We start from the raw sequence: 26,350 nt of genomic DNA on the forward strand, positions 1-26,350 counted from the left end.
AAATTGGAGGTGAGCGACGCAGGGACAGTAAAGGAGTTGATGGTAAAATTGGAGGAGAAAGCTATGAGAGAGCTGCTGTGTTGGTGTTTTAGGCACGACATTCGCCCTACGGAGCGTGTCCTCAAATTGATGTCAGCTCTCCATACTTGTCCTGAGGTGCGTGCTAGCCGTCTGGTGAAGACAGTACCAGTCCCAGGCCTCCAGTGCGTCAGCCCAGTCCAGTACGTCCTGCTCCTCGCACTAGTCTTGAGGTACGTGTCTCCAGTCTGGTACTTCCACTGCCAGCCCCGCGCACCAGGCCTCCAGTGCGTCAGCCCAGTCCAGCTCATCCTGTCCCTGCTCCTCGTACTAGCCCTGTGGTGCGTGTCCTTAGTCTGGCGCGTCCTAAGCCAGCCACACGCACCAGGCCTTCAGCGCGCAGTCCCCGTCCAGAGCGTCCGGCGACAGTGCCCCGTCCAGAGACGCCCTACAGTCCGGAGCCGGCGCAGCCTGAGTCGCCCTACAGCCTGAGGTCTCCAGCAACGCACATCAGCCAGAGGTCTTCAGCGATGCGCCATAGCCCAGAGACTTCGGGAGGGGTAACATTTAATAAGTATTTAGCGGGGGGGGGGGGGGTGTAGCACAAGAACCGTCAGTGACGGTGGCCACCCTCCCTTCCCTCCCTTTAGTTTGGGGTTATTTTTTTGTTTAAGGTGCATCTGGGGTCTGCACCTTTGGGGGGGTGTGTTCTGACGAGTAAAGGGGTTATTTGTTATTGTAGTTTGGTCAGGACGTGGCAGGGGGTGTTTGTTTTATGGGGTTTGTTGGGCTGTGTATTATGTTTGTTTAGAGCGTTCCGGGGTTTTTGGGCTATGTTAGTTCTAGTCTTTCTATGTCTGTTTAGTTAATGGGGTTGACCTTCAATTGGAAGCAGCTGCTCCTTGTTGCTTCTAATTGAAGGTCTTATTTAAGAGGGGTGTTTTTGTATGGGATTTGTGGGTAGTTGTCTCCTGTTTAGTGTCTGAGCACCTGATAGGACTGTTAGTGTCGTTTGTTTTGTATACGTGATTTGTTTGTTTTTCCTCCTTCACATTAAGAAGATGAGTATACACGTTCCTGCTGCGTTTTGGTCTGATCCTTACGACACCTGTTTACAAATGTGTACATTTGTACTCATTCCAAGAAGCATGACACATGTTAGGTCTTCCCAGTTAGCCATCGGAACAACAGCTATTTTTGGGTAAGAACACACTGATCCTCCAGGAATAGCAGTGTACTGATACTGAGTGGTTAGGGGCAACGTTCATTTTAAATTCAATTATCCCTCTGATTAACTTTGCAGGATCCTCTGCATGTGCTTTATGTTTGTTTGGTAGACTTTTAGGTATGGCTCTTAAGATTCAGCATGAATAAAGAATTTAATTTGGAATTAACAATACTAACTTTGCTATGTGGTCATTTGGCCAACTCTAAAACAAACAATGCATCTTCTTCATGCACAATACTACTCTCTTATAGTGCATCAGTCTCACTTGAAATCTCTTCTACTACAACAAGGGGGCAAGTAGGCACTCCTATGGGCAGTGCTTGACTTGAGCAGGAGCCATATAAAAAGTGGTACATTTCCCAATGATCTCAAAACAGCCCGGTTGGTTCTGCTCCACAAGAAGAGCAGTAAAACAAATGTAGAAAACTACAGGCCTGTGTCAATCCTCAGCACCTTATCCAAAGTTGTTAATCAACTTGAGGGATACCTTCTCGAGCACAAACTTCTTTATGAACTACAATCTGGCTTTGGAACAGCTCATTCCACTGATTCTTGCCGTATCCACCTTTTTGACCACATTAAGCAGAAAGGTGAGAAGGGGAACTCTGTTTTTCCAGTCTTCTCTCCTCCCGTGTATGATTGTTTTTGCCTGCCTCACTCACGATGCCTTTTGTCTATTCCCTGCCTGTACTGTTGCCATTTTTGGACCTACCGTGTATGACCTTCTGCCTGCCCCTGGACCCAGCTACCTGCCTCCTGTGGTCCCTTTCATTAAACACCTGTTGCGCTCTGCACTTGATACCAGCTCTGTCTCCCTCATGTTCATTGCAAGTATGTAATGTTGGTGATGTTCTGTCAGAGGCCAAATAAATATTCTGTGGAGTACTGCATAGATCCAATTTTTTTTTTCTTTATATAAGAAATTGTAGTTCTAATATACATTAATGACATGCCAGATACCGTAAAGAGCAAACTCCTGCTTTATGCTGATGATTCAACCATACTAAACTCAGCAAAAAAATAAATGTCCTCTCACTGTCAACTGTTTATTTTCCGCAAACTTAACATGTGCAAATATTTGTATGAACATAAGATTCAACAACTGAGACAAACTGAACAAGTTCCACAGAAATGGAATAATGTCACTGAACAAAGGGGGGGTCAAAAGTAACAGTCAGTATCTGGTGTGGCCACCAGCTGCATTAAGTACTGCAGTGCATCTCCTCCTCATGGACTGCACCAGATTTGCCAGTTCTTGCTGTGAGATGTTACCCCACTCGTCCACCAAGGCACCTGCAAGTTCCCAGACATTTCTGGGGGGAATGGCCCTATCCCTCACCCTCCGATCCAACATGTCCCTGATGTGCTCAATGGGATTGAGATCCGGGCTCTTCGCTGGCCATGGCAGAACACTGACATTCCTGTCTTGCAGGAAATCACGCACAGAATGAGCAGTATGGCTGGTGGCATTGTCATGCTGGAGGGTCATGTCAGGATGAGCCTCCAGGACCCACATAGGGGTACAGGAGTTCCGGGAGGAGGGCTTGTTGCCTTTGGAGTCCAGAGTGGACTAACTTAAACTTAATCATATGTTTGACATCTTAAATGATCGTGCCCCAGGTTATATGAAAAACCACATTGATATGGTATATAACCAACACAGATTCAATACCAGACCTGGTGTTATGTCTTGTAAAATCCCAAGAGTAAACAGTACTGCGAGGAGCACGTTTTTCTATACAGGCATTTGTCTATGGAATAGCCTCCCCTTGGAGATCCAAGCAAAGAAAAGTTAAAAATAGCTTTAAAAAGCAGGCAAAGGTTTTCATTTGGACAAGATTGTCTAAGTAAGAGAAACCACTCCACTGCCTCTTGTGCCCCCCTACTGTTGGTCAGCTGTATTTATTTGAAGGATCGTTATGATGTTAAATTAATAGATTGTTTTAATGTGAAATGAATATGGTTGATTTTTAAGGTTAGGGAAAAGTGCAGTGAATAGTGCCACTTTTTAGGATGTCAATATAAATGAATGAATGTATTTATGGTTGTTTGTAATTTTGTCTGGCCTTTTAATCATTATATGTGTTATTGTTTTTACCATTGAGAACCACTTTGGAAACAAGCATTTTAATGAATACTTTCAAGTGATATCCTCTGGGTCCATATTTTTCATTTTGTTGTATATGTCTGTTACCCAAAATAAATCCAATTCAAGAGAGGATTCAAAAAGAGGCCCACTTCCTGTTTTGTCTGGATGTGGACATGAAGTTTCACCAGCGCTGGGGAGCTGAGGCGCTCAGCCAGCTTGTCGCTGCAGTTCAACTATCTTACTACTATGAGAGCCGGGACAAGTTCCCCTACGAACGCAGACCTGCCTCATTATCCTTTGTGCCCCTGAATGAGGGGGACTTCTACTATGCTGGAGCAGTGTTTGGAGGGACTATGGAGGAGATCCACAAGCTGACTAGGACATGCCAGGAGCATCTGGACAGAGACAGGGTTAATGGCATAGAGGCAGCGTGGCAAGAGGAGAAAGATCTCAACCGCTACCTTATCTACAACAAACCCACCTGGCTGCTCTCCTCTGAGTACATATATGGTACAACAGAAGGGGTCATGATGCACCTGAGATCAAGGTCATAAGGCTCTGTCGTATTTCTACGTTATTCTTAATGACAATGTAAAGATGTATAGGGTCAATAACCTCAGTTTTGGATGAAAAAAAACATGAAATACAAATTATTTTAAACAGAGGATGATCTGCTTTGCTCTTATACCCAATATTACTTTGTTTTGTAAGTTCGCTTTTTTTCATTAATATTTTGTTGTATTAAGGCCACAAAAGACAACAGGCATAAATGTTATAACGATTGAATTAATTAAAGATGATCTACCACCACCAATGTATTTTGTCAAACTGAATGCATTGGTCACATGTTGTTGGTATAGTCAGAGCCATACAATTGTACAGTGCCTTCAGAAAGTATTCATACCCCTTGACTTATTCCACATTTTGTTGTTATAGCCTGAATTCAAAATGGATAACAAGTCATTGTTTTCTCACCCATCTACACACAATACCCCATAATGACAAAGTGAAAACATGTTTTTAGAAATGTTTCCAAATGTATTGAAAATAAATACATAAATATCTCATTTACATAAATATTCACAACCCATTTCTATGACACTCCAAATTGAGTTCAAGTGTATCGAATTCCCTTTGATCAACCTTGAGACGTCACTACAACTTGATTGGAGTCCACATGATGTAGAAAATCTGTGGAAAGACTTGAAGATTGCTGTTTACCGCCACTCCCCATCTAACTTAACAGACCTTGAGAAAATCTGCAAGGAAGAATGGGAGAAGATCCCCAAATCCAGTGCAAAGCTGATACAAACATACCCAAGATGACTCAAAGCTGTAATCACTGCCAAAGGTGCTTCTACAAAGTATTGACTCAGGGGTGTGAATACTTATGTAAATGTGATATTTCATTTTCAATACATTTGCTAAATGTATAAAGATTTTCACTTTGTCATTAAGGGGTATCGTGTGTAGATGGGTGAGGAAAACAGCTATATTTAATCCATTTTGAGTTCAGGCTGTAACAACAAAATGTGGAATAAGTCAAGGGGTATAAATACTGTAATGAAACAGCAAGGAGCAGGTCTCGAACCCTCGACCTTCAAGCCCAAAGTCCGGCGCGCTATCGACTGTGCCACAAAAGCATGCTCGAGCGGTTGAGTCGATTTCCGCGCTTATAAACCCAGGGTCGTTACACTACTTTCTGAAGGCACCGTAGTTTACGCTGTACTAGAGCCTATTAAATTCTGTATTGTACCTTTAAGACGTAGCTACTGAAATCGTCATATCTATGCGCCCATTCCATAACAGCGAGTATTGAAAATGAAACGAGCATGTGGAAATGTGTGATATGAAATTTACTTTTTATGTAGCTGATTGTTGTAAAAGCGGTAAAGACTTGATAATAGTTTGTGGTAATTATTCCGGTGCATAAAATGTATCGTGTTATCTGTTCTAAGTGGTTTATCTCCGGCGTGTCCTTGACTGTGGGAGCAGCTATTGGTGCGTCTCTGAATGGAGATTCGACGAATAGATTCATAAATCCGAGCCATGGATTACTCAACCGAGTACCCGTTATTCCTATTCCAAGTGTGGACGCAGCAACCGACCTTACCACGTACCAAGGAGGCGGTCAAATGGTTGGGTCCCGATCAACAGCTGCAATGAAGTACGGCTTCCCATCTCTCGCCAATATCAAGACGAGGGAGTCCTACGTGACATCGTATGACCCCAGAAACAGGACTGCTGCATGGGTTATAGAGCAACTCAGTCCTGATGGCTTGACTGGACCTTCAGATAGGAAATTGTGCGACTTTAAAGAGGATGATACGGTGCACGTATACCACAGGGCTACCAATGCAGACTACAGAGGCAGTGGATTTGACAGGGGGCATTTGGCAGCAGCTGCCAACCACAAATGGAATCAAAAGGCAATGGATGACACGTTCTATCTCAGTAATGTCTCACCACAGGCAAGTCATGTATTGTGGGGAGACATGGCATATTAGGCAATGTGAAGATGAATAAGTGTTACACAGTGTGCGAGTGGTTAAGGTGGCAATATAAGTGTGCAGTTTAAAACACTAATGATGAGTCAAAAAGGCTTCTGAATCCCATGTAGCTACACTTCCAGAGCAAAGTGCATGAATCAATGAATGGCTGTTCAAGAAAATCAAGTTTCTTTCATTCACCTCTTGTCTTTCCCTAGAACCCAAATTTAAATCAAAATGCATGGAACAACTTGGAGCAGTACTGCCGTTCACTTACCAAGCACTACATGAATGTGTTTGTGTGCACTGGACCACTTTATCTGCCCAGGTGAGTGTCATTTGAAACAGACTTCCATAACAAACATAATGGTATTTTTCAGTGTTGCCATCTTAAACGCCATTCACACAGTGATCTGCTTTTGCAAACAGGCATTATGCAAGCATCATGATCTGTGTGAATGGGGTCCAAGGTGAGAATGATACAGAAGTCATAACTGTTCCTTCTCTCTGCTTATAGACAGGAACCAGATGGGAAAATGTATGTGAAGTACCAGGTGATGGGGAGGAACCATGTGGCGGTCCCCACCCATTTCTTCAAGGTGGTGATCCTGGAGAAGCAGAGGGGAGAGGTGGAGCTGCGCTCGTATGTGATGCCCAACACACCTGTGGATAACAAGATTCCTCTGGAGCGCTTCCTGGTGCCCATCGAGAGCATTGAGAGAGCCTCAGGACTGCTCTTTGTACCCAACATTATGAAGAGGACAAACAGCCTGCTGGCTATCACTGCTGGAGGCAAATGAGTCTGGTCAGCTCTGTGTAGTGTGGTGGGTCTGGTTCATTAGGGCACACTGTAGCAAAAACATTTTTTAGAATTGAAAACAAACATTTTCATTGGACAGTACTGACCCGTTTCACTCTATTTTTAAGAGTTTTCTTCCATTTTGTCTGCTGAACACAACCTTGGTCATTCAGCTCTGTGTAGTGTGGTGACCATCCTCAGTAAGGATTTACATGACTGCACCAAACCCATCTGCTTTGTCAATGTAGTGCTTATTTTGCATTGAATTCAACAAAAAGGGAAACAATCCAATTATTGTCCAGTAGGATGTGATGCTAATAAATATTTAGGAGCATTAGACTAGTTCTGAATGATTCTTGCTTATTATTTTTGACTATCCTAAGGGGACACACATCTTCACATTAAATAAGCTGTTCCATCTTTGAAAAGAGTGGGGCTGGCCCTGATACAGAGATACTGGAAAAGGACAAAGCAGAAACGGCATACTGTAGAAATGCTGAAGGCAGGGCTTACACTTTCTAAAATACTGCTCATTTTTCATCGAGGACAGGTGAAGACTGTTTTGTTCTACTAGTCTTGGTCCTATTACTGTACCTTTCTAGTGATGAAAACATGTCAACCCCTTGATAAAAAGAAAACATATTTCTGTGCATTTTGGTGTGGCAGAGCCACAGAACATACAGATACAGGCAAGAACCAATATGTTTAATAGGGGATCATATCAGCCCTACTTGTAACATATCTGCACCATTCTGGATGCTTAAATTAATATCAGGTGTTCTTCACTTTCCTTCCTACACACATTGAACCACAGAAAATAGTATGCACAGAGACTTTACCACATGTCTGCAGTCCACATTGCCCATGGCTTCTGTAAGATTCTATAAAAAGTTTACAATGAGTTCATATATGTAAGTCATTGTATGTACATAAGTCCCTGTATGTAAGTTCCTTAACATGTACAGTAAATCCCCTCCACCTTCCACTGTATTTACTTGAGGGCAATTCCACGGTAACGAAATTACAGTGAGAATAAAATGTATGCCAAACAAAAACCATTGATTTCAAAGTTTAACAAACCATACAATACCACTTTTAATAATTTACACAGTTAAAAAAAAAACACTTACTGGAAAAACTGTGGAGATGGAAAGTTAGGTAACAGAATTACAGTAAAATCTCCCTCACTTTTATTCTGTTACCAAACTTTGAATCCGCACAGTTCTTCCTGTAAATGTGTTTTTTGGAAAAACTGTTGAAAGTAGTCCGTGCGCATAGTTAGTTCTATGGTTTGTTAAACTTTGAAATCAATGGTTTTTGTTTGGTATGCATTTTAAAGTGAAAAATCTGAGTATCTGAGTATCCGTTATCATGGAATTGCCCTTGAGGTGCTATTTGTCATCCCGGGTTATGTTCTGTGTACCTGGCTCAGGCTGGCTTCTCAGACCCCTTGAGACTGTAGTGTCTTTTAGAAGGGACAGAGCTGGAATGCTCCAGAAAATCACGAGGATTAACTTATACTAAACAGATAATTATGCAAGACATGCTTAGGAGCACAAGACATCGCAGCACAAGGAGTAGGCCTATCATTCAATATGATGGATGTGTAGCTTTTGGAACTACTGCCATTTCTCCAGCAAAACGCAACCTGAAGGTACGCTTTATGTTGATGTTTTCCGTTTAGAAAATGACTGACCTGCAGTGACACATTATTATGGTAATTGGGGTGGGTGGCAGCATGCAGGCATATTTAGCTAAGGGAACTGAATGAAAAATGACATGCTTCAGAATACAGCAAGGATTGTTGTTTAATATAAGTCCTGGAATTGCACACAGTGAGATACTGTTACTGTTTTCATATTTTCCTGTCTGAACACTTCTTTTACAACAGATGAATTAGCTCTAATATACAGTTAGAATGGATTTGACTTCACAACCTATCCTTATATGTCTCATGTATCATTTCTCCTTAGGGAAACTGAACATCTGAACAAAATACATATTGGGGAAAGGGAAGCACATCTGCTTCGCAACGTACTAGGTAGGCAGAGACCCCAAACTCTCCCTGAAAATGATAATGACCTCGTATTATCCGCAAGAAGACATGTAAGGGATTTATCATTGAACGCCTTGTCCTGAATGTTCAAACTCATTGAGATCAGAGACCTTCGGAGGTAGAAGTAGCAGAATGATCAAAGGTGTGGCTCTCTGTCAGAGTGTATGCTGAGGTACCATGGGGTGTGCAATGTGTACCCTGCTGGATGATATGTGCAATGTGTCTCTGCTGCTGTGGAGAAGAAGGAAGAGGCCAGTGGAACTGTCTGAGTTCCCACAGGCTGCATATGAGGGCTATCAGAAATATTCTGGACTGAATTACCCTCCCACCTCTGGGATGATGTCTGGTCAACAGCCCACCTACCAGACAGTGATCAGAGCATTAACAGTCTAGATAAGAATCCCGAGTCTACTCTGTATGGATAACGACAGATCACTAAGATGAGCATTTGTCTTTCAGTGTTCTGAGTGTTTTTTTGGTCAATTGGTGCTTATATTGGTCTTATTTCACACATGTACAAGTGTGCATTATACATATGTGAATTGGATTTTTCTTTTATATATCCCACTGAGACACCCTCAGAGAGTGGGGTCGCAACCAGGAATCAGCCATTATTGACCACGACCCTGTAGCAATTAGGGTTAAGTGCCTTGCTCAAGGGTTCAGACAGACCATCACCTTGTCGGCTCGTTTATTGGCCCAATGCTTTTAACCTGTCGGTGGTACCTACAAGTGTGTATTAATACGAATGCGTGAATTGGTGCAAAAAAAAGTATGGAAATGTATCTATTAGGAGCATCTGCTAATGAAATGTAAAATGATTTTTTTTTCTTTTACATATCCCAGCTCTCCTTGAGACGTCCTAGGAGAGTGGGATGTGTATTCATTCTAGATTCATCCCAGCGGACAAGTGATGTCATTAGTTTCTGGTTTCTTTTTGATGTCCATTCAACCAAGTTTGCCTGCTACTTGTTTTGTGCATACTAATGGTTTAATTACTGTACTTGCTTTATACCACTAGGTGGCGATATTTATATAAATGTCACTGATCAATGACAGCATTTCAGATAGTTTGTAAAAATAAATACCACATGAGAAACACTACATGATTAAATTAGCGAAATAAATCTTTAATTGTAGTTGCATTTCTACATAAATTACATACATGTTTTTTACTTTTACGATGGTAGGCCTATTCTTGTTACCATTTACACACAAAATTATTATTTTAACATTCATAGAAATGTTTCTAGGAGTTTGCAGTAACAACATGGCAAAAATATTGTTCAGTATTATATAGGGCAAGGAAAAAGGAAAGAGAATAGTTTTGGTCACTCTCTTGCAAATCGTTGGCAAAACGTCCCTAAAAGAACTGGGAGACAATGAAGATGCACTATACTGTGAACTGATCTGTGGTTTCTATTGCAGTATATATTATTTCCTTTCAATAAAATAACACCAAAGCAGGAAGACGCACCTTTCGCTTTGAAAGAGAAAATCAATTGAAACCCTCCAAAGAGATTTTCTGTGTGCAGGTTGGGTGCAACAAGAACACTTGAGGGAAATAGGTGCACATTGCTATCAGAATGCAGATGTTCTATACCTGCAGCACATTGCTATCAGAATGCAGATGTTCTATACCTGCAGCACATTGCTATCAGAATGCAGATGTTCTATACCTGCAGCACATTGCTATCAGAATGCAGATGTTCTATACCTGCAGCACATTGCTATCAGAATGCAGATGTTCTATACCTGCAGCACATTGCTATCAGAATGCAGATGTTCTATACCTGCAGCACATTGCTATCAGAATGCAGATGTTCTATACCTGCAGCACATTGCTATCAGAATGCAGATGTTCTATACCTGCAGCACATTGCTATCAGAATGCAGATGTTCTATACCTGCAGCACATTGCTATCAGAATGCAGATGTTCTATACCTGCAGCACATTGCTATCAGAATGCAGATGTTCTATACATGCAGCTTCAACACAATCCATCATACTCTGACAAATACTATTCAGCATTAGGGCATTTTATTAAAACAAAAAACAATGAAGATATTCAATAAATAATGTTGAAGTGATTGAAACAAACATAATTTAGAACATAACAAATACCATTTTACACATAACGTACTTTAACAATAGTCTAGTTGATAAAAAAATCAAATTATGTTTAAGCTTAACATTTCCACAGACCAAAACACAGGTCAACACAGTAATTCAGGTGACTCATTTGCTGAAAGCAGACCACTGGTGTTTTCAGATGAGAATTAGCGGAAGTCAGAATTGAGAAGTCATGCAAAGCCACTTGTTGAGACCACCTTTGAAGGTTGCTAAAGTTAGCGACTTGCATCTTAAATAAGACTACAAAAATGCCTTAAGTCCACTCCATGTTCATAGCTTCAATCAACACTAGAGGGAACTTGAAGTGACAATGAATCTGGTTTATACCTCAGTTACAGCCTAAAACCGCATTTGGATGTACTGTCCGGAAGAGACTTTCATGCTTCACTTTGGATAGAAGGTATTCTAAATGGAGTGTTTATGTAGGGCCGTTAGCGAAATTACTGTTCCAGAAGCACAAGGGTAGAGGAGTGGCCAGGTATTTGAGCTCAGTCCTATTCTATTCAGCACTGTCAAACTGCAAACAGTGAAGGTTTGGCCTACACATAACAATTTAGATACGCAGAGGACAAAACAGTAAACTATGTTTATCAATATTATATAACAGCATCAATAAATTGTTCATTTTTAACAAAGAACCCACATATGAAAATAGGATAATGGGGGAAATGATGTGTGAACTGTCTACTGAAGTAGAAATACAATTACAATCAAACTCTTACTATTGTCTTGCAATATTAGCACAGCCGAGTTTAACACAATGAACGCATACAGTACAAAATACTATTCCCCTTCCAGACAATCAATATAAATACTGTGAACATTTTATATACATCTGAGGTATGTAAACCTCTAAATATACTAATATTTAAGCATATGCAAAAAATGATATAGCTGAGCTCTTTCTTTACCATTAGCAATTTAAAACACAGCAAGTTTGTTGTGCTACTGTAGTCCTGATGAGGTAAGAACAGCAGAGTATACCTAAAATATACAGGAAGAATATAGAAACACTGTCTATTGGGACGTGCTTTCGGGAAAATTCTAACCAAAGCGGTTTTCAAAAGCTTGTCAACATGAGAGGAGGCTTTCACTGATAGAGTTGTTCATTTGGCAACATATACTGTATGCTTTTGAAGTTTGAAAAAAACAAACTGTGGGGTAAAAAAACAGCCATTGAGTAAAATCAAATATTGATGCTACAATGTACTATACACTTGTGTTGTACTATACTGTTGCAGGAAGAAACAGGTTGGCCGTGAGTATGATAGTATTTACTCTGTTTACTAAACTCTGAAAACATAGGGTTCATAAACGAGCGTCCTCTTTTAGCACCAGGTGCTATATAAACACAGTGACTGGAAATTATAGGTGTAGATCAGAAATCAGAAACATTAAAGCTTATAATTGTTCAAATCACTTCAAAACAGGCTCTAACATAACAGCACAACCTTAAATCGATAAATTGTGTTTTATGTACTAGGACAGAGAGTTTAGGATGTCTTGCAACCAGGTGCAGACGTTATAGCTTTCTCTAAAGTCAATCTGGTATGTTCTGCCTATCCATGTGAGAGACGCAGACTCGGTCTCAACCTTTAAGTCTTTATTGAAGACTCATGTCTTCAGTAGCTCCTATGATTGAGTGTAGTCTGGCCCAGGAGTGTGAAGGTGAACGGAAAGGCACGGGAGCAACAAACCGCCCTTGCCGTCTCTGCCTGGCCGGTTCCCCTCTCTCCACTGGGATTCTCTGCCTCGCCTCAAACCATATATTACGGGGGCTGAGTCACTGACTTACTGCTGCTCTTCCATGCCGTGCCTAGGAGGGGTGCGTCACTTGAGTGGGTTGAGTCCCTGACGTGGTCTTCCTGTCCGGGTTGGCCCCCCCCGGGTTCGTGCCGTGGGGGAGATCTTCGTGGGCTATACTCTGCCTTGTCTCAGGATAGTAAGTTGGTAGTTGAATGTATCATTCTACTGGTGTGGGGCCTGTGCTTTGGCAAAGTGGGTGGGGTTATATCCTGCCTGTTTGGCCCTGTCCGGGGGTATCGTCGGACAGGGCCAAAGTGTCTCCCGACCCCTCCTGTCTCAGCCTCCAGTATTTATGCTGCAATAGTTTGTGTCGGAGGGCTAGGGTCAGTCTGTTATATCTGGAGTATTTCTCCTGTCTTATCTGGTGTCCTGTGTGAATTTAAGTATGCTCGTATGCTCTCTCTAATTCTCTCTCTCGGAAGACCTAAGCCCTAGGACCATGCCTCAGGACTACCTGGCATGATGACTCCTTGCTGTCCCCAGTCCACCTGGTTGTGCTGCTGCTCCAGTTTCAACTGTTCTGCCTATGGAACCCTGACCTGTTCACCGGACGTGCTACCTTGTCCCAGACCTGCTGTTTTCAACTCTCTAGAGACAGCAGGTGCAGTAGAGATACTCTGAATGATCGGCTATAAAAAGCCAACTGACACTTACTCCTGAGGTGCTAACCTGTTGCACCCTCTACAACCACTGGGATTATTTTTATCTGACCCTGCTGGTCATCTATGAACATTTGAACATCTTGTCCATGTTCTGTTATAATCTCCACCCGGCACAGCCAGAAGAGGACTGGCCACCTCTCATAGCCTGGTTCCTCTCTAGGTTTCTTCCTAGGTTCTGGCCTTTCTAGGGAGTTTTTCCTAGCCACCGTGCTTTTACACCTGCATTGCTTGCTGTTTGGGGTTTTAGGCTGGGTTTCTGTACAGCCCTTTGTGACATCAGCTGATGTAAGAAGGGCTTTATAAATACATTTGATTGAATCTGATCAAGTCCTTTATATTTTTAAGCAACAGTTTCAGTCAGTCTAGCCCTTCTTTCTGTGATCCTGACCACATTCATTGAAAATAATGGATTTGGACAGTATAAATCTATTTCTCTGGAGAGTGGCTGGGTGTGGCTAGTTCCTCCTCCCTCCCCCAGCCCAAGCGTCATTGAGTTGGGCTTGGCCCCCTCTCCCTCCCTAGCAGTTGCTGCTGTTCCTGAACTCTCCGTTCTCCGTGATCTGGAGCTTGGTGGGGGAGATGCCGTTACGGGTCTGCATGCTGTAGCGCTCCTTCAGCTGGGTCAGAGCGCTCATCAGGCGGGCGTTGGCCGCGTCTAGAGAGGCGATGCGTTTCTCCTGCAGAGTGAGGAGGGAGAGAGGGAGGAATAGAGAATGATGGAGGAAGAGAAAGACGGAGGGAGGAAGAGGGTTGTCATCACACAATCCAATGAATCCTTCATAACATGGCTCTGATCGACTGTACTACCGCTTCTAAGCAAACCAACATGACTTAAACAAACCAAGCAGCCACTATTGTAAACAGAAAAGGAATGTTGCTGAAGTAAAAACGTGGATTGTCCACATACAGTACATTTTGTACTTGTCACAGTAATTCAGGTGGCTGGATTGTTTGCAGTGAGTGAGACCTATCATTTTCAATCTGAGGAGGTTGTTAACATTTATAAAGCCAGAGGGCGCTGTTCTCTTCAAGTCCGTAGTCTGACATGTTACAGTAAATCTGTGAATCAAATATTTGAGTAAATACTTTATATTGACAGTTGTGGAAAAAACATCTATTGCCAGCCAAAACATCTCTTGTGGACACTAAACACTCACCTGGGCTTCAATGATCTTCTGTTTTGAGTCCACTATCGACTGCATATCTGAATGATCTTTTTTCAGTTCCTCCTCAACTGACATCAGCCTGAAAGAGTAACAAAGATATGTTTGTATTGATGGCTGTTCAATATCGTTCCATTTATTCCACCACAGACATTACAACGAGCCACAATGAGCCCGTCCTCCGATTTAAAGTCACACCAGCCTCCACTGGTAGGCAAAGGACACCTCACCTGGTGATGATGCTCTTCATCTGGAGCTCCTTGTCGTCCTGCTGCCGGCTCAGACGCTCCTCTGTGTCCTCCAGCCGCGCCTGGTACTCCAGCAGCATCGTCTGGGTCTGCTCGTCCTGGCCCTTCAGGTGACACTCATACTCCTCCAGCTTCTTGGCTGACTGACACAGCCTGTCCTGCAGGATGGCTATTTCCTGCTGGTACTGGACACAGGACAGAGTGGCAGTCAGACCAGTGTCGCACACACACTTGTCATTCTCAAAGCAGCCCCCATTCAGCGGGCGAAGAGACAGTTTGTGGTTGTTTGTTATGCTTTCTGTTCACTGCAGCTAGCGACTGGAACGAGTTACAACGAACACTCAAACTGGACAGTTTTATCTCCATCTCTTTATTCAAAGACACAATTATGGACACTCTTACTGACAGTTGTGGCTGCTTTGTGTGATGTATTGTTGTCTCTACCTTCTTGCCCTTTGTGCTGCTGACCTTAACCAATAATGTGTACCATGTTTTGTGCTGCTGCCATGTTGTGTTGCTACCATGTTATGTTGTTGTCTTAGGTCTCACTTTATGTAGTGTTGTCTCTCTTGTCGTGATGTGTGTTTTGTTTCATTTGTAATTTTTAATCCCAGCCCCCGCAGGAGGCCTTTTGCCTTTTGGTAGACAGTCATTGTAAATAAGAATTAGTTCTTAACCGACTTGTCTAGTTAAATAAAGGTTAAATAAAAAAATTTAATAAAAAAATGATTCTGTTTTTCTTGGACTCAACTGCTGACAGAAGAGTAGTCATACCATCTTATGTGGAGTAACTACTGTAATGTACAGTGTATGCTAATGCAAGTGTATAGATGAAAACTCAGGCACACAATCAAGTCAAAGCTCCTAGTCATGCTATGAAAAGCCGGTCTGGGATCAAATGTGGGATCCTGCAAAGCTTTCAGGTACATTTCTGCTGTCTCTGGGAAATTCTGCAAGCAAGTGAATCCCAAACATATTCCACAGCATTTAACAAACTATTAGAAAACACACTACTGTTGTGTAATGTACCAACTAGACTCCATAGAAACCATACAGTAGAACCCGGTCTAAAACCATAGGGATTGAAATATGACTAATTCTTCAAATATTATATTCCAGCACTGAGTACTGTATTGTGTCTGTTTAATACAAACAGATTAAAGAGCCCTTCAGCTAACTTCAACTAAGGACTTTATAAAGAGCATTTACGGGTAGTAGTTTCATTTGTGTTTGGTTCTCACTTTGGCAGACCTGAAAACGGTGAAATAATCACTAAAACACCTCTTAAAAACGTCTACAAATTGAAATCCAATGTGTGTGATGAAAATGTGTCTGTGTAGTTCTGTAACTTCAGCTTGTAAGTGTGTTCAAGTGCAATATGTTGCTGGTGTATAATTCATCGGAGTAGCTGGGGAAATTGGCAAAGAGAGGGGAGGGCACACACTTGCCTGTTGAGATAAATCTTCTCTTGAGCTTCAGTGTGTGCAGTTCAGCCTATACCCATCTAGCAGATTGGAATTTATTGTCATGAATCTTGCCCTGGAGGCAGCACTGCAGAGTGGTCTAGCTGGCACAGCCACAACATCTAACCCTAACCTTAACCACACTGCTTAGCCTAATGCCTAACCTTAACCACACTGCTAAGTCGAATGCCTAACGCTAACCACACTGCTAAGCCTAATGCCTTACCCTAACCTTAACCACACTGCTTAGCCTAATGCCTAACCTTAACCACACTGCTTAGCCTAATGCCTAACCTTAACCACACTGCTTAGCCTAATGCCTAACCTTAACCACACTGCTAAGCCTAATGCCTAACCTTAACCACACTGCTAAGCCTAATGCCTAACCTTAACCACACTGCTTAGCCTAATGCCTAACCTTAACCACACTGCTAAGCCTAATGCCTAACCTTAACCACACTGCTTAGCCTAATGCCTAACCTTAACCACACTGCTTAGCCTAATGCCTAACCCTAACCACACTGCTTAGCCTAATGCCTAACCTTAACCACACTGCTTAGCCTAATGCCTAACCCTAACCACACTGCTAAGCCTAATGCCTAACCTTAACCACACTGCTAAGCCTAATGCCTAACCTTAACCACACTGCTAAGCCTAATGCCTAACCTTAACCACACTGCTTAGCCTAATGCCTAACCACACTGCTTAGCCTAATGCCTAACCTTAACCACACTGCTAAGCCTAATGCCTAACCTTAACCACACTGCTTAGCCTAATGCCTAACCACACTGCTTAGCCTAATGCCTAACCTTAACCACACTGCTAAGCCTAATGCCTAACCCTAATCACACTGCTTAGCCTAATGCCTAACCACACTGCTTAGCCTAATGCCTAACCTTAATTTAACTTCTTTTAGCGCTGATCCCGTAACTCGGGATCAACATCCAGCCAAAAATCAGAGCGCCATATTCATAACCAAATCTAATAATTTCTGTTTCTCAAACATAGGACTATTTTACACCGTTTTATAGATACACTTCTCCTGAATCGAACCACGTTGTCCGATTTCAAAAAGGCTTTACAGCAAAAGCAAAACATTACATTATGTTAGGAGAGTACATCGTCAAAATAGCCACACCGCCATTTTCCGACCAACCACATGCATCACAAATAACCAAAACACAGCTAAATGAAGCACTAACCTTTGACAATCGTCATCAGATGACACTCCTAGGACATCATGTTACACAATACATGCATTCTTTTGTTCGATAAAGTTCATATTTATATATAAAAACAGCATTTTACATCGGCGCGTGATGTTCAGAAAATATTTTCCCTCAAATGCATCCGGTGAATCAGCGCTACAATTTACTAAATTACTATTCGAAAACATTTTTAAAATGTAATATTATCATTCTAAGAATTATAGATTAACATCTCGTGAATGTAACCGCATTGCCAGATTTAAAAATAACTTTACTGGGAAATCACACTTTGCAATAAACGAGGTGCTATGCTAAGAAAAATAGGCTAGGCGATACATGTTAGCGCCATCTTGGAAACATCTAAAATCAAATATACTATTGTAAATATTCCCTTACCTTTGATTATCTTCATCAGAAGGCACTTCCAAGAATCCCAGGTCCACAACAAATGTAGTTTTGTTCGAAAAAGTTACTAATTTATGTCCCAATAGCTCCTTGTTAGCGCGTTCCGAAGGCTACTCAAAATGTACTGAAGCCCACGGGACTTGTCGTCACGAATGTGCAAAAAATATATATTTACGTTCGTTCAAACATGTCAAACATTGTTTAACATAAATCTTTAGGGCCTTTTTCAACCAGAGCTTCAATAATATTCAAGGGGGATGATTGCATTGTCTTACTAAACGTTTCGGAAGATGAGGCTACCCATGGGCGCCCGCGTCACAGTAGTAATGGCCCTCCCTCTATGACCAACTTTCCAAGCCTTTCTTTTGGTCAGTTTTTACCATAGAAGACTCAAACCACTTTGTAAAGACTGTTGACATCTAGTGGAAGCCTTAGGAAGTGCTCAATGAATCCTAACTCACGGTGTGTTTTATAGGCAAAGTCTTGAAGGTGATTCCACAAATCAGATTTCCACTTCCTGTTAGGATCTGTCTCGGGGTTTTGACTGCCATATGAGTTCTGTTATACTCACAGACACCATTCAAACAGTTTTAGAAAACTTTAGAGTGTTTTCTATCCAAATCTACTAATTATATGCATATCCTAGCTTCTGAGTTTGAGTAGGAGGCCGTTTAAAATGGGCACGTATTTTATTCAAAATTCGCTGTAGCGCCCCCTATCCTTAAGGAGCTATAAGAGGTTTTAAGACCAAAAAGCACATTTTAGTTTTCTTGAATTTTTACAACATAGCCAATTATGACTTTGCAGCTGGCCCATCTAGCGAAAATCACAATGTCCTGCCTCTAGGGCAAGATTCATAACAATAAACGTCAACCTACATCTGGCAGTCTACCTCCATCTCAACAATGTCAGAATAGAGAGGCTAATTCAACTCGTATACTGTACTATAATTACACCCCCAGTATACAGTATATCATGGTGCTTCTCTGCACACAGTATCATTTTCATACCACTTAAGCAGCAAATAACCCTTTAATATCCACATGCATTCCAATCATGCCTCAGTCCGGTTTTTGCTTTTGGCTCCGCAACACTTTCACTTCATTAATAACAACCTTAGAATCACGTATTGATAGCTCATGTTAATAACCATGAATATGTTCTGACTTTATGCTACTCCTCTAAAGAAGTGCAGTAGCCGTGCGGAATATTATTGCGATGTTGCGTTGTAGCAGATGTTAGGTTTTACAAGATGCTAGACATTACCTTTTCAGTCTGTGTGAGCTCCTCTTTGTTTCTGAGGTCTTCCCTGTGCTTGGTATCTGGGTCAACTCCCTCATGGTCTAAATACTGCACATTCATATTCAACAGCCAGGCAGCAGTACGGTCCAGGGCATTGGGGTTCACAGGGGAGGACGCCTGGTGGAACACACACACACAACACGCACAAGCCTTCTGGTAAGTAATTGTTAGAAGAAGTGAGGCAGGGTAAATAAATGTTGCATGATGAAAATCACAAGCTACAATAGGATAGGGATGGCCATTTGACATGTTTTGGCTGTTCAAGTACTCGCATATCATTTTTTTTGAGTACTCAAACAGTATATTTTTAGAACACAAAGCATGACATTTCTACCTTTAGATTTTGTGGCATAGAGAAAGTCAAGATATCAGACAGGGGAGGTGATATTAATAATACTCTGAGCAAAAGAGAATGTTTTTGGATTTTCACCCTCCAGACATTATTTCCTAAAGGACTTAATGATGAAATGCCTATGTATGTTATGTTGTGAATTTGAAATATGTCCCTATTTAAGATTAATCTGATGTTTTTCGTACGATGTACTCAATGATTAATGAAAACTTACTATGTCCTCATTGTGGTTTTATGGACGTATTCAATGTGTCTTATTTATACACTTTTGTAATATTTGTGAAATGCATATTGTTATGTTTGGTAGCACTTATTTATTTTTCCTTTGCCTCCAACCCCTTTCCATACGTGGAACGGATGTGGGTGGGGCTAGGTCTACATAGAGGTGCTGTTTTCAGAAAATTCACAAAAGCTCTGACGAAGGCCGTTAGGCCGATACGTAAGCTTATTAAATATCAGTGATACTATCAAGAGCAGTGTGCGGTTTCCTTTTTTCCTTCATCCTGTTTCAACTGTTGCCATGCACCTGCAACAAGATTGCTCAGATGTGCGAGTGCCTTTTGAATTTTAGAACACAAGGCCCGCACTGGGCCCGCACATTTATCTATACAGTATGCCAACAGATCACAACAATGCCTTATTTATCATAACCATTACAGATAAATCCTAATTGCTAAATTGCCTCAATAAAAAAGCAAGTGCCATGTAAGATGAATTTATTGAAACCGTAATATCAACTGGTTATTATATTATATCGTGAAACACAATCTTCAAAAAGGCAGTAACCTGCTTGTAGAACTCTATGGCTGTGTAATGGCATAGCCTTGTTTTGTTCATTTAACAGACAAAACGCTCTTATTTCCTGAGCCCTTATCACAGTCAAGACGCCTATTCTATAGTAAAAAAACATGATGTAATAAAACTATCTAACAGAATATTTTTCCAAATGAATAAAGTTGCCAGTGTGAAGTGATGCACATCTCGTGCCTGGGGCAGTTATTCTCAAAGAGGGATCATTTGAAATAGGGCTTTAAAATATCTTATTTTCGATATACAGACGTTCGATTTAGTTTATTCTGCCTGTTCTTTAGAATTTTCTAAATGGATGAACATTCCACATTGAACACTGCATAGTGATGAATTAAGGCCATGACATGTGTTTGGTGAGTAGGCATATGCTTGATGTTTCTGATGAAAATACTCTCTTTGTCTTAGTCAAACTAATGTTTTTGCATATTGTCAGAGTGGAACCTGTCTATGTTTAGGGAGATTATAGCCCAGGCTAACTAATTCTAAATGGCACTAGCAGTTCACAAAGTACCTTCAGCGGAAAATAGACAGGACGCAATTATTCAAAAAACTGCAGCTCGTTGTTGGAACACATTTTCCTACTTCAATCAACCAGTCCATTTTGAATTTGTGATAAAACTGTCATCATCTGGAAAGGAATGTAGCGTGTGTATCCCATCAGTTAGATATTTTTTTATAGACATTTATTTCTGTAGGCCTTACAGGTGCTTGTGTGCACTGAGCACGTGTGGAGGGAGGGGTTGGAATTGAGTGAATGTAACACGGAGGGGAAAGGGCATTTAGGGAAAAGAACAGTGTGATTCTTGGTTTCTTTTTTGTAGTGCCCTGCAAATGCACATATACAAATGGAACACTAGAGTCAAAGCATTTTTTTTTTTAAATGGATAAAGATCAAGCTTTGACATCCATTCGTGTACTCATGCCCTTCAATGGGAAGCCAGTGTCTACTGAGGAGTAGAGCAGAGCCAGGGTATTCAGCTCGGGGGATCAGAGGAACACATGTGAAGCAAGGGGAAGACACAGGGGTGGTTGTTTTTGCATTGGTGAATTAACCATCTGGAAATGTCTATTTTAATGTTTTTAAGGAATCACGAGAACGTGGAATCAAGTCTCTAAAACCTTGATAAAGAAGATTTTAATAAATGATGGAATTGATTTGTTTAATAGCAAAATGGTTCAGTTAGTCTATATGTTAACCCGTCTTTTCACCTTTCCCCATGGTGTGTTCTCTAAAAACTCATCCTACTCTGGCTGGGACCTGGCAACCACCACACACTCCTCCTACTCTGGCTGGGACCTGGCGACCACCACACACTCCTCCTACTCTGGCTGGGACCTGGCGACCACCACACACTCCTCCTACTCTGGCTGGGACCTGGCGACCACCACACACTCCTCCTACTCTGGCTGGGACCTGTCGACCACCACACACTCCTCCTACTCTGGCTGGGACCTGGCAACCACCACACACTCCTCCTACTCTGGCTGGGACCTGGCGACCCCCACACACTCCTCCTACTCTGGCTGGGACCTGGCGACCACCACACACTCCTCCTACTCTGGCTGGGACCTGGCGACCACCACACACTCCTCCTACTCTGGCTGGGACCTGGCGACCACCACACACTCCTCCTACTCTGGCTGGGACCTGTCGACCACCACACACTCCTCCTACTCTGGCTGGGACCTGGCAACCACCACACACTCCTCCTACTCTGGCTGGGACCTGGCAACCACCACACACTCCTCCTACTCTGGCTGGGACCTGGCGACCCCCACACACTCCTCCTACTCTGGCTGGGACCTGGCGACCACCACACACTCCTCCTACTCTGGCTGGGACCTGGCGACCACCACACACTCCTCCTACTCTGGCTGGGACCCGGCGACCCCCACACACTCCTCCTACTCTGGCTGGGACCCGGCGACCCCCACACACTCCTCCTACTCTGGCTGGGACCTGGCGACCACCACACACTCCTCCTACTCTGGCTGGGACCTGGCGACCACCACACACTCCTCCTACTCTGGCTGGGACCTGGCGACCACCACACACTCCTCCTACTCTGGCTGGGACCTGGCGACCCCCACACACTCCTCCTACTCTGGCTGGGACCTGGCGACCACCACACACTCCTCCTACTCTGGCTGGGACCTGGCGACCACCACACACTCCTCCTACTCTGGCTGGGACCTGGCGACCACCACACACTCCTCCTACTCTGGCTGGGACCTGGCGACCACCACACACTCCTCCTACTCTGGCTGGGACCCGGCGACCACCACACACTCCTCCTACTCTGGCTGGGACCTGGCGACCCCCACACTCCTCCTACTCTGGCTGGGACCTGGCGACCACCACACACTCCTCCTACTCTGGCTGGGACCTGGCGACCACCACACACTCCTCCTACTCTGGCTGGGACCTGGCGACCACCACACACTCCTCCTACTCTGGCTGGGACCTGGCGACCACCACAAACCCACGGAGAGAGAGTCCCAAATACAGTGTGAAACTTGTTTTGATCCCAAATATTACCAAGGGGAGGGGTGCAGTTGTGTTTAGCTGGTAAATTCTCCATCTGTTAACAATGAGGGTTTTTTCAGACCACGGACAAAACTGATTTAGTTGAGTGGAACAGGCATTTAATAACCACTCCAATGTCCACAGTCACACAATTAATTCTGCCTGTCAACTCCGTTCGCAGGCTTCAGCACTGAGGCCTGTAGGTTACCGCCTCTGGACTCACTGCCCTGGGTGATTTGCTATTGGCTTAGTGAGGCTGAGTGTTATTAATGCTTATTGAGGCCAATTGGGCATTAAATCCATACTCTCTTCACCAACCACAGTGACTGTGAGCTGGAGACCACCACCGAGGTCATATCCCGCCTGGCTCATCCCTCTAGGCCACAGGTGAAGTAAGGCTAGCAACACTAATGGGCTTGGCTCTGTGTATTATTATTCTGGAGTTCAGCCATTGGTTATGGAGAGTTATTCCTCATCAGAATCTAATTTCCTACCTGCAACACCTAGTACATGCAATCCAAACTCTGCCAGATAGACATTAAGAGCTTATCAAATCTAGTGTTGCACGGTATACCAAAAATTCTGTACTTTTTCGATACTGGAACATAAAAAACAGTTGGGTACTCCAATTTTTGTTACTTTCAATACTTCTGTCAAATGTGTCTCATGTCATATACGGATTGGGAGGATCGAGTCTGTCTAGTAATCTGTCTGAATCTTCTCAAGGGGAAAGTAGCTAGCCAGGCTGCACTTGCGCATGCATTGGAAAGCTGCCTCGGTCATCCCCCTCTTCAAAGGGGGTGACACTAGACCCAAACTGTTATAGACCTATATCCATCCTGCCCTGCCTTTCTAAAGTCTTCGAAAACCAAGTTAACAAACAGATCACTGACCATTTTGAATCCCACCGTACCTTCTCCGCTGCGCAATCCGATTTCCAAGCTGGTCACGGGTGCACCTCAGCCACGCTCAAGGTACTAAACGATATCATAACCGCCATCGATAAAAGACAGTACTGTGCACCCATCTTCATCGACCTGGCCAAGGCTTTCGACTCTGTCAATCACCGTATTCTTATCGACAGACTCAACAGCCTTGGTTTCTCAAATGACTGCCTTGCCTGGTTCACCAACTACTTCTCAGACAGAGTTCAATGTGTCAAATCGGAGGGCTTGTTGTCCGGACCTCTGGCAGTCTCTATGGGGGTACCACAGAGTTCAATTCTCGGGCCGGTTCTTTTCTCTGTATATATCAACGATGTCGCTCTTGCTGCGGGTGATTCATTGATCCACCTCTACGCAGACGACACCATTCTGTATACATATGGCCCTTCTTTGGACACTGTGTTAACTAACCTCCAAACGAGCTTCAATGCCATACAACACTCCTTCCGTGGCCTCCAACTGCTCTTAAATGCTAGTAAAACCAAATGCATGCTCTTCAACCGTTCGCTGCCCGCACCCGCCCGTCTAGCATCACTACTCTGGACGGTTCTGACTTAGAATATGTGGACAACTACAAATACCTAGGTGTCTGGCTAGACTGTAAACTCTCTTTCCAGATTCATATTATACATCTCCAACCCAAAATTAAATCTAGAATCGACTTCCTATTTCGCAATAATGCCTCCTTCACTCACGCCACCAAACATACCCTCGTCAAACTGACTATCCTACCGATACTTGACTTCGGCGATGTAATTTACAAAATAGCTTCCAATACGCTACTCAGCAAACTGGAAGCACTCTATCACAGTGCCATCCGTTTTGTCACCAAAGCCCCTTATACCACCCACCACTGCGACTTGTATGCTCTAGTCGGCTGGCTCTCGCTACATATTCGTCGCCAGACCCACTGGCTCCAGGTCATATATAAGTCTATGCTAGGTAAAACTCCACCTAATCTCAGCTCACTGGTCACGATTACAACACACACCCGTAGCACGCACTCCAGCAGGTATATCTCACTGGTCATCCCCAAAGCCAACACCTCCTTTGGTCGCCTTTCCTTCCAGTTCTCTGCTGCCAATGACTGGAACGATTTGCAAAAATCGCTGAAGCTGGAAGACTTATATTTCTCTCACTAACTAACTAACTAACTCACTAACTAACTCCTGTGTTAATCTGCTAAATTGTAATTACTCAGCTACTATGGCCTATTTATTGCCTTACCTCCTCACGCCATTTGCACACACTGTATATAGACTTTTTTTCTCTATTGTGTTATTGACTGTACGCTTGTTTATTCCATGTGTAACTCTGTGTTGTTGTTTGTGTCGCACTGCTTTGCTTTATCTTGGCCAGGTCACAGTTGTAAATGAGAACTTGTTCTCAACTAGCCTACCTGGTTAAATAAAGGTGAAATAAAATGATTATTATTATTATTTTTAAATGCATTCGACACAGCACAAGTGACACAGTCACTTTTGAAAATCAAGCAAGAAGAGAGAAAATGCAGACAGCATGGCTTCTTCAAACCAGCCTTCCTAGTTAATCAAATCAAATTGTATTTGTCAAATGCGTCGAATATAACAGGTTAGACCTTATTGTGAAATGCATACTGACAAGCCCTTAACCAACAATGAAGTTAAAAAGTAAAATCAAAATAAAATAAACTAAAGTAAAAAAAAAAAAGTTACAATAACGAGGATATATAGAGGGTACAGGTTAGCCGAGGTAATTGAGGTAGTTTGTACATGTAGGTAGGGGTAAAGTGACTATGCTGCAGCAGTGTAAAAAAGGGGGTCAACGCAAATAGTCCGGGTAGCGATTTGATTAACTGTTTAGCAGTCTTTTGGCATGTGGGTAGAAGCTGTTAAGGGCCGTTATAAGGAGCCTTTTGGTCCTAGACTTGGCGCTCCGGTACCGCTTGCCGTGCGATAGCAGAGAGAACAGTCTATGACTTGGGTGGCTGGAGTCTTTGACAATTTTTAGGGCCTTCTTCTGACACCGCCTGGTATAGAGGCCTGGATGGCAGGAAGCTTGGCCCCAGTGATGTAGTGGGCCGGACGCACTAAACTCAGATGGCAAGCAGCTGCCATACCAAGCGGTGATGGAACCAATCAGGATGCTCTCGATGGTGCAGCTGTAGAACTTTTTGCGGATCTGAGGACCCATGACAAATCTTTTCAGTCTCCTGAGGGGAAGTAGGCGTTGTCATGCCCTCTTCACGACTGTCTTGGTGTGTTTAGAAGATGATAGTTTGATCGTGATGTGGACACCAAGGAACTTGAAGTTCTCGACCTGCTCCACTACAGAACCGTTAATGTCAATGGGGGTGTAATCGGCCCTCCTTTTCCTGTAGTCCATGATCAGCTCCTTTATCTTACTCACTTTGAGGGAGAGGTTGTTGTCCTGGTACCACCATTAATTAGGGCCGATCAAGTTTCATAACAATCGGAAACCGGTATTTTTGGACGCCGATTTAGACCTTTAATTAGCTAGGCAAGTCAGTTAAGAACACATTCTTATTTTCAATGACGGCCTAGGAATGGTGGGTTAACTGCCTTGTTCAGGGGCAGAACGACAGATTTTTACCTTGTCAGCTTGGGGATTCAATATGCAACCTTACGGTTAACTAGTACCAACACTC

At 43.0% G+C, this 26,350-nt stretch overlaps 3 protein-coding genes and 1 long non-coding RNA gene across 7 annotated transcripts in view; 2 read left to right on the forward strand and 2 right to left on the reverse strand.

Moving 5' to 3' along the window:
- Positions 1–3,397: 3,397 nt before the first annotated feature.
- On the forward strand, positions 3,398–4,023 carry LOC115165087 (globoside alpha-1,3-N-acetylgalactosaminyltransferase 1-like; the record flags this gene model as incomplete). Its single annotated transcript, XM_029718124.1, has 1 exon — positions 3,398–4,023. A coding segment is annotated over one exon (492 nt), but the record flags the coding sequence as incomplete, so codon positions are not given.
- A 1,084-nt stretch (positions 4,024–5,107) lies between these two features.
- On the forward strand, positions 5,108–6,965 carry endog (endonuclease G). Its single transcript, XM_029717777.1, has 3 exons — positions 5,108–5,806; positions 6,043–6,152; positions 6,342–6,965. The coding sequence occupies exons 1-3, from the start codon at positions 5,270–5,272 to the stop codon at positions 6,622–6,624; spliced, it is 930 nt and encodes a 309-aa protein (XP_029573637.1). The 5' UTR covers positions 5,108–5,269; the 3' UTR covers positions 6,625–6,965.
- Positions 6,966–9,788: 2,823 nt separating this feature from the next.
- Positions 9,789–12,472, reverse strand: LOC115164883 (uncharacterized). The gene is made up of 2 exons (XR_003870010.1): positions 10,663–12,472; positions 9,789–10,624 (listed from the first exon to the last, which is right to left on the reverse strand). It is a non-coding gene; the product is annotated as an uncharacterized LOC115164883 (long non-coding RNA).
- A 1,181-nt stretch (positions 12,473–13,653) lies between these two features.
- dab2ipa (DAB2 interacting protein a) overlaps positions 13,654–26,350 on the reverse strand; it is a 128,244-nt gene continuing 115,547 nt past the window's right edge. For all 4 annotated transcript variants that reach the window (XM_029717778.1, XM_029717779.1, XM_029717780.1 and 1 more), the window contains 4 exons: positions 19,035–19,187; positions 14,675–14,877; positions 14,439–14,526; positions 13,654–13,958 (listed from right to left, as the gene is read on the reverse strand). In XM_029717778.1, the coding sequence (XP_029573638.1) occupies positions 13,800–13,958; positions 14,439–14,526; positions 14,675–14,877; positions 19,035–19,187 (603 nt within the window). In that variant the 3' untranslated portion in view covers positions 13,654–13,799. The remainder of the gene's footprint in view (positions 13,959–14,438; positions 14,527–14,674; positions 14,878–19,034; positions 19,188–26,350) is intronic.

Source organism: Salmo trutta, chromosome 27 (genome assembly GCF_901001165.1).
Source record: "Salmo trutta chromosome 27, fSalTru1.1, whole genome shotgun sequence".
Lineage (NCBI taxonomy): Eukaryota > Metazoa > Chordata > Actinopteri > Salmoniformes > Salmonidae > Salmo > Salmo trutta.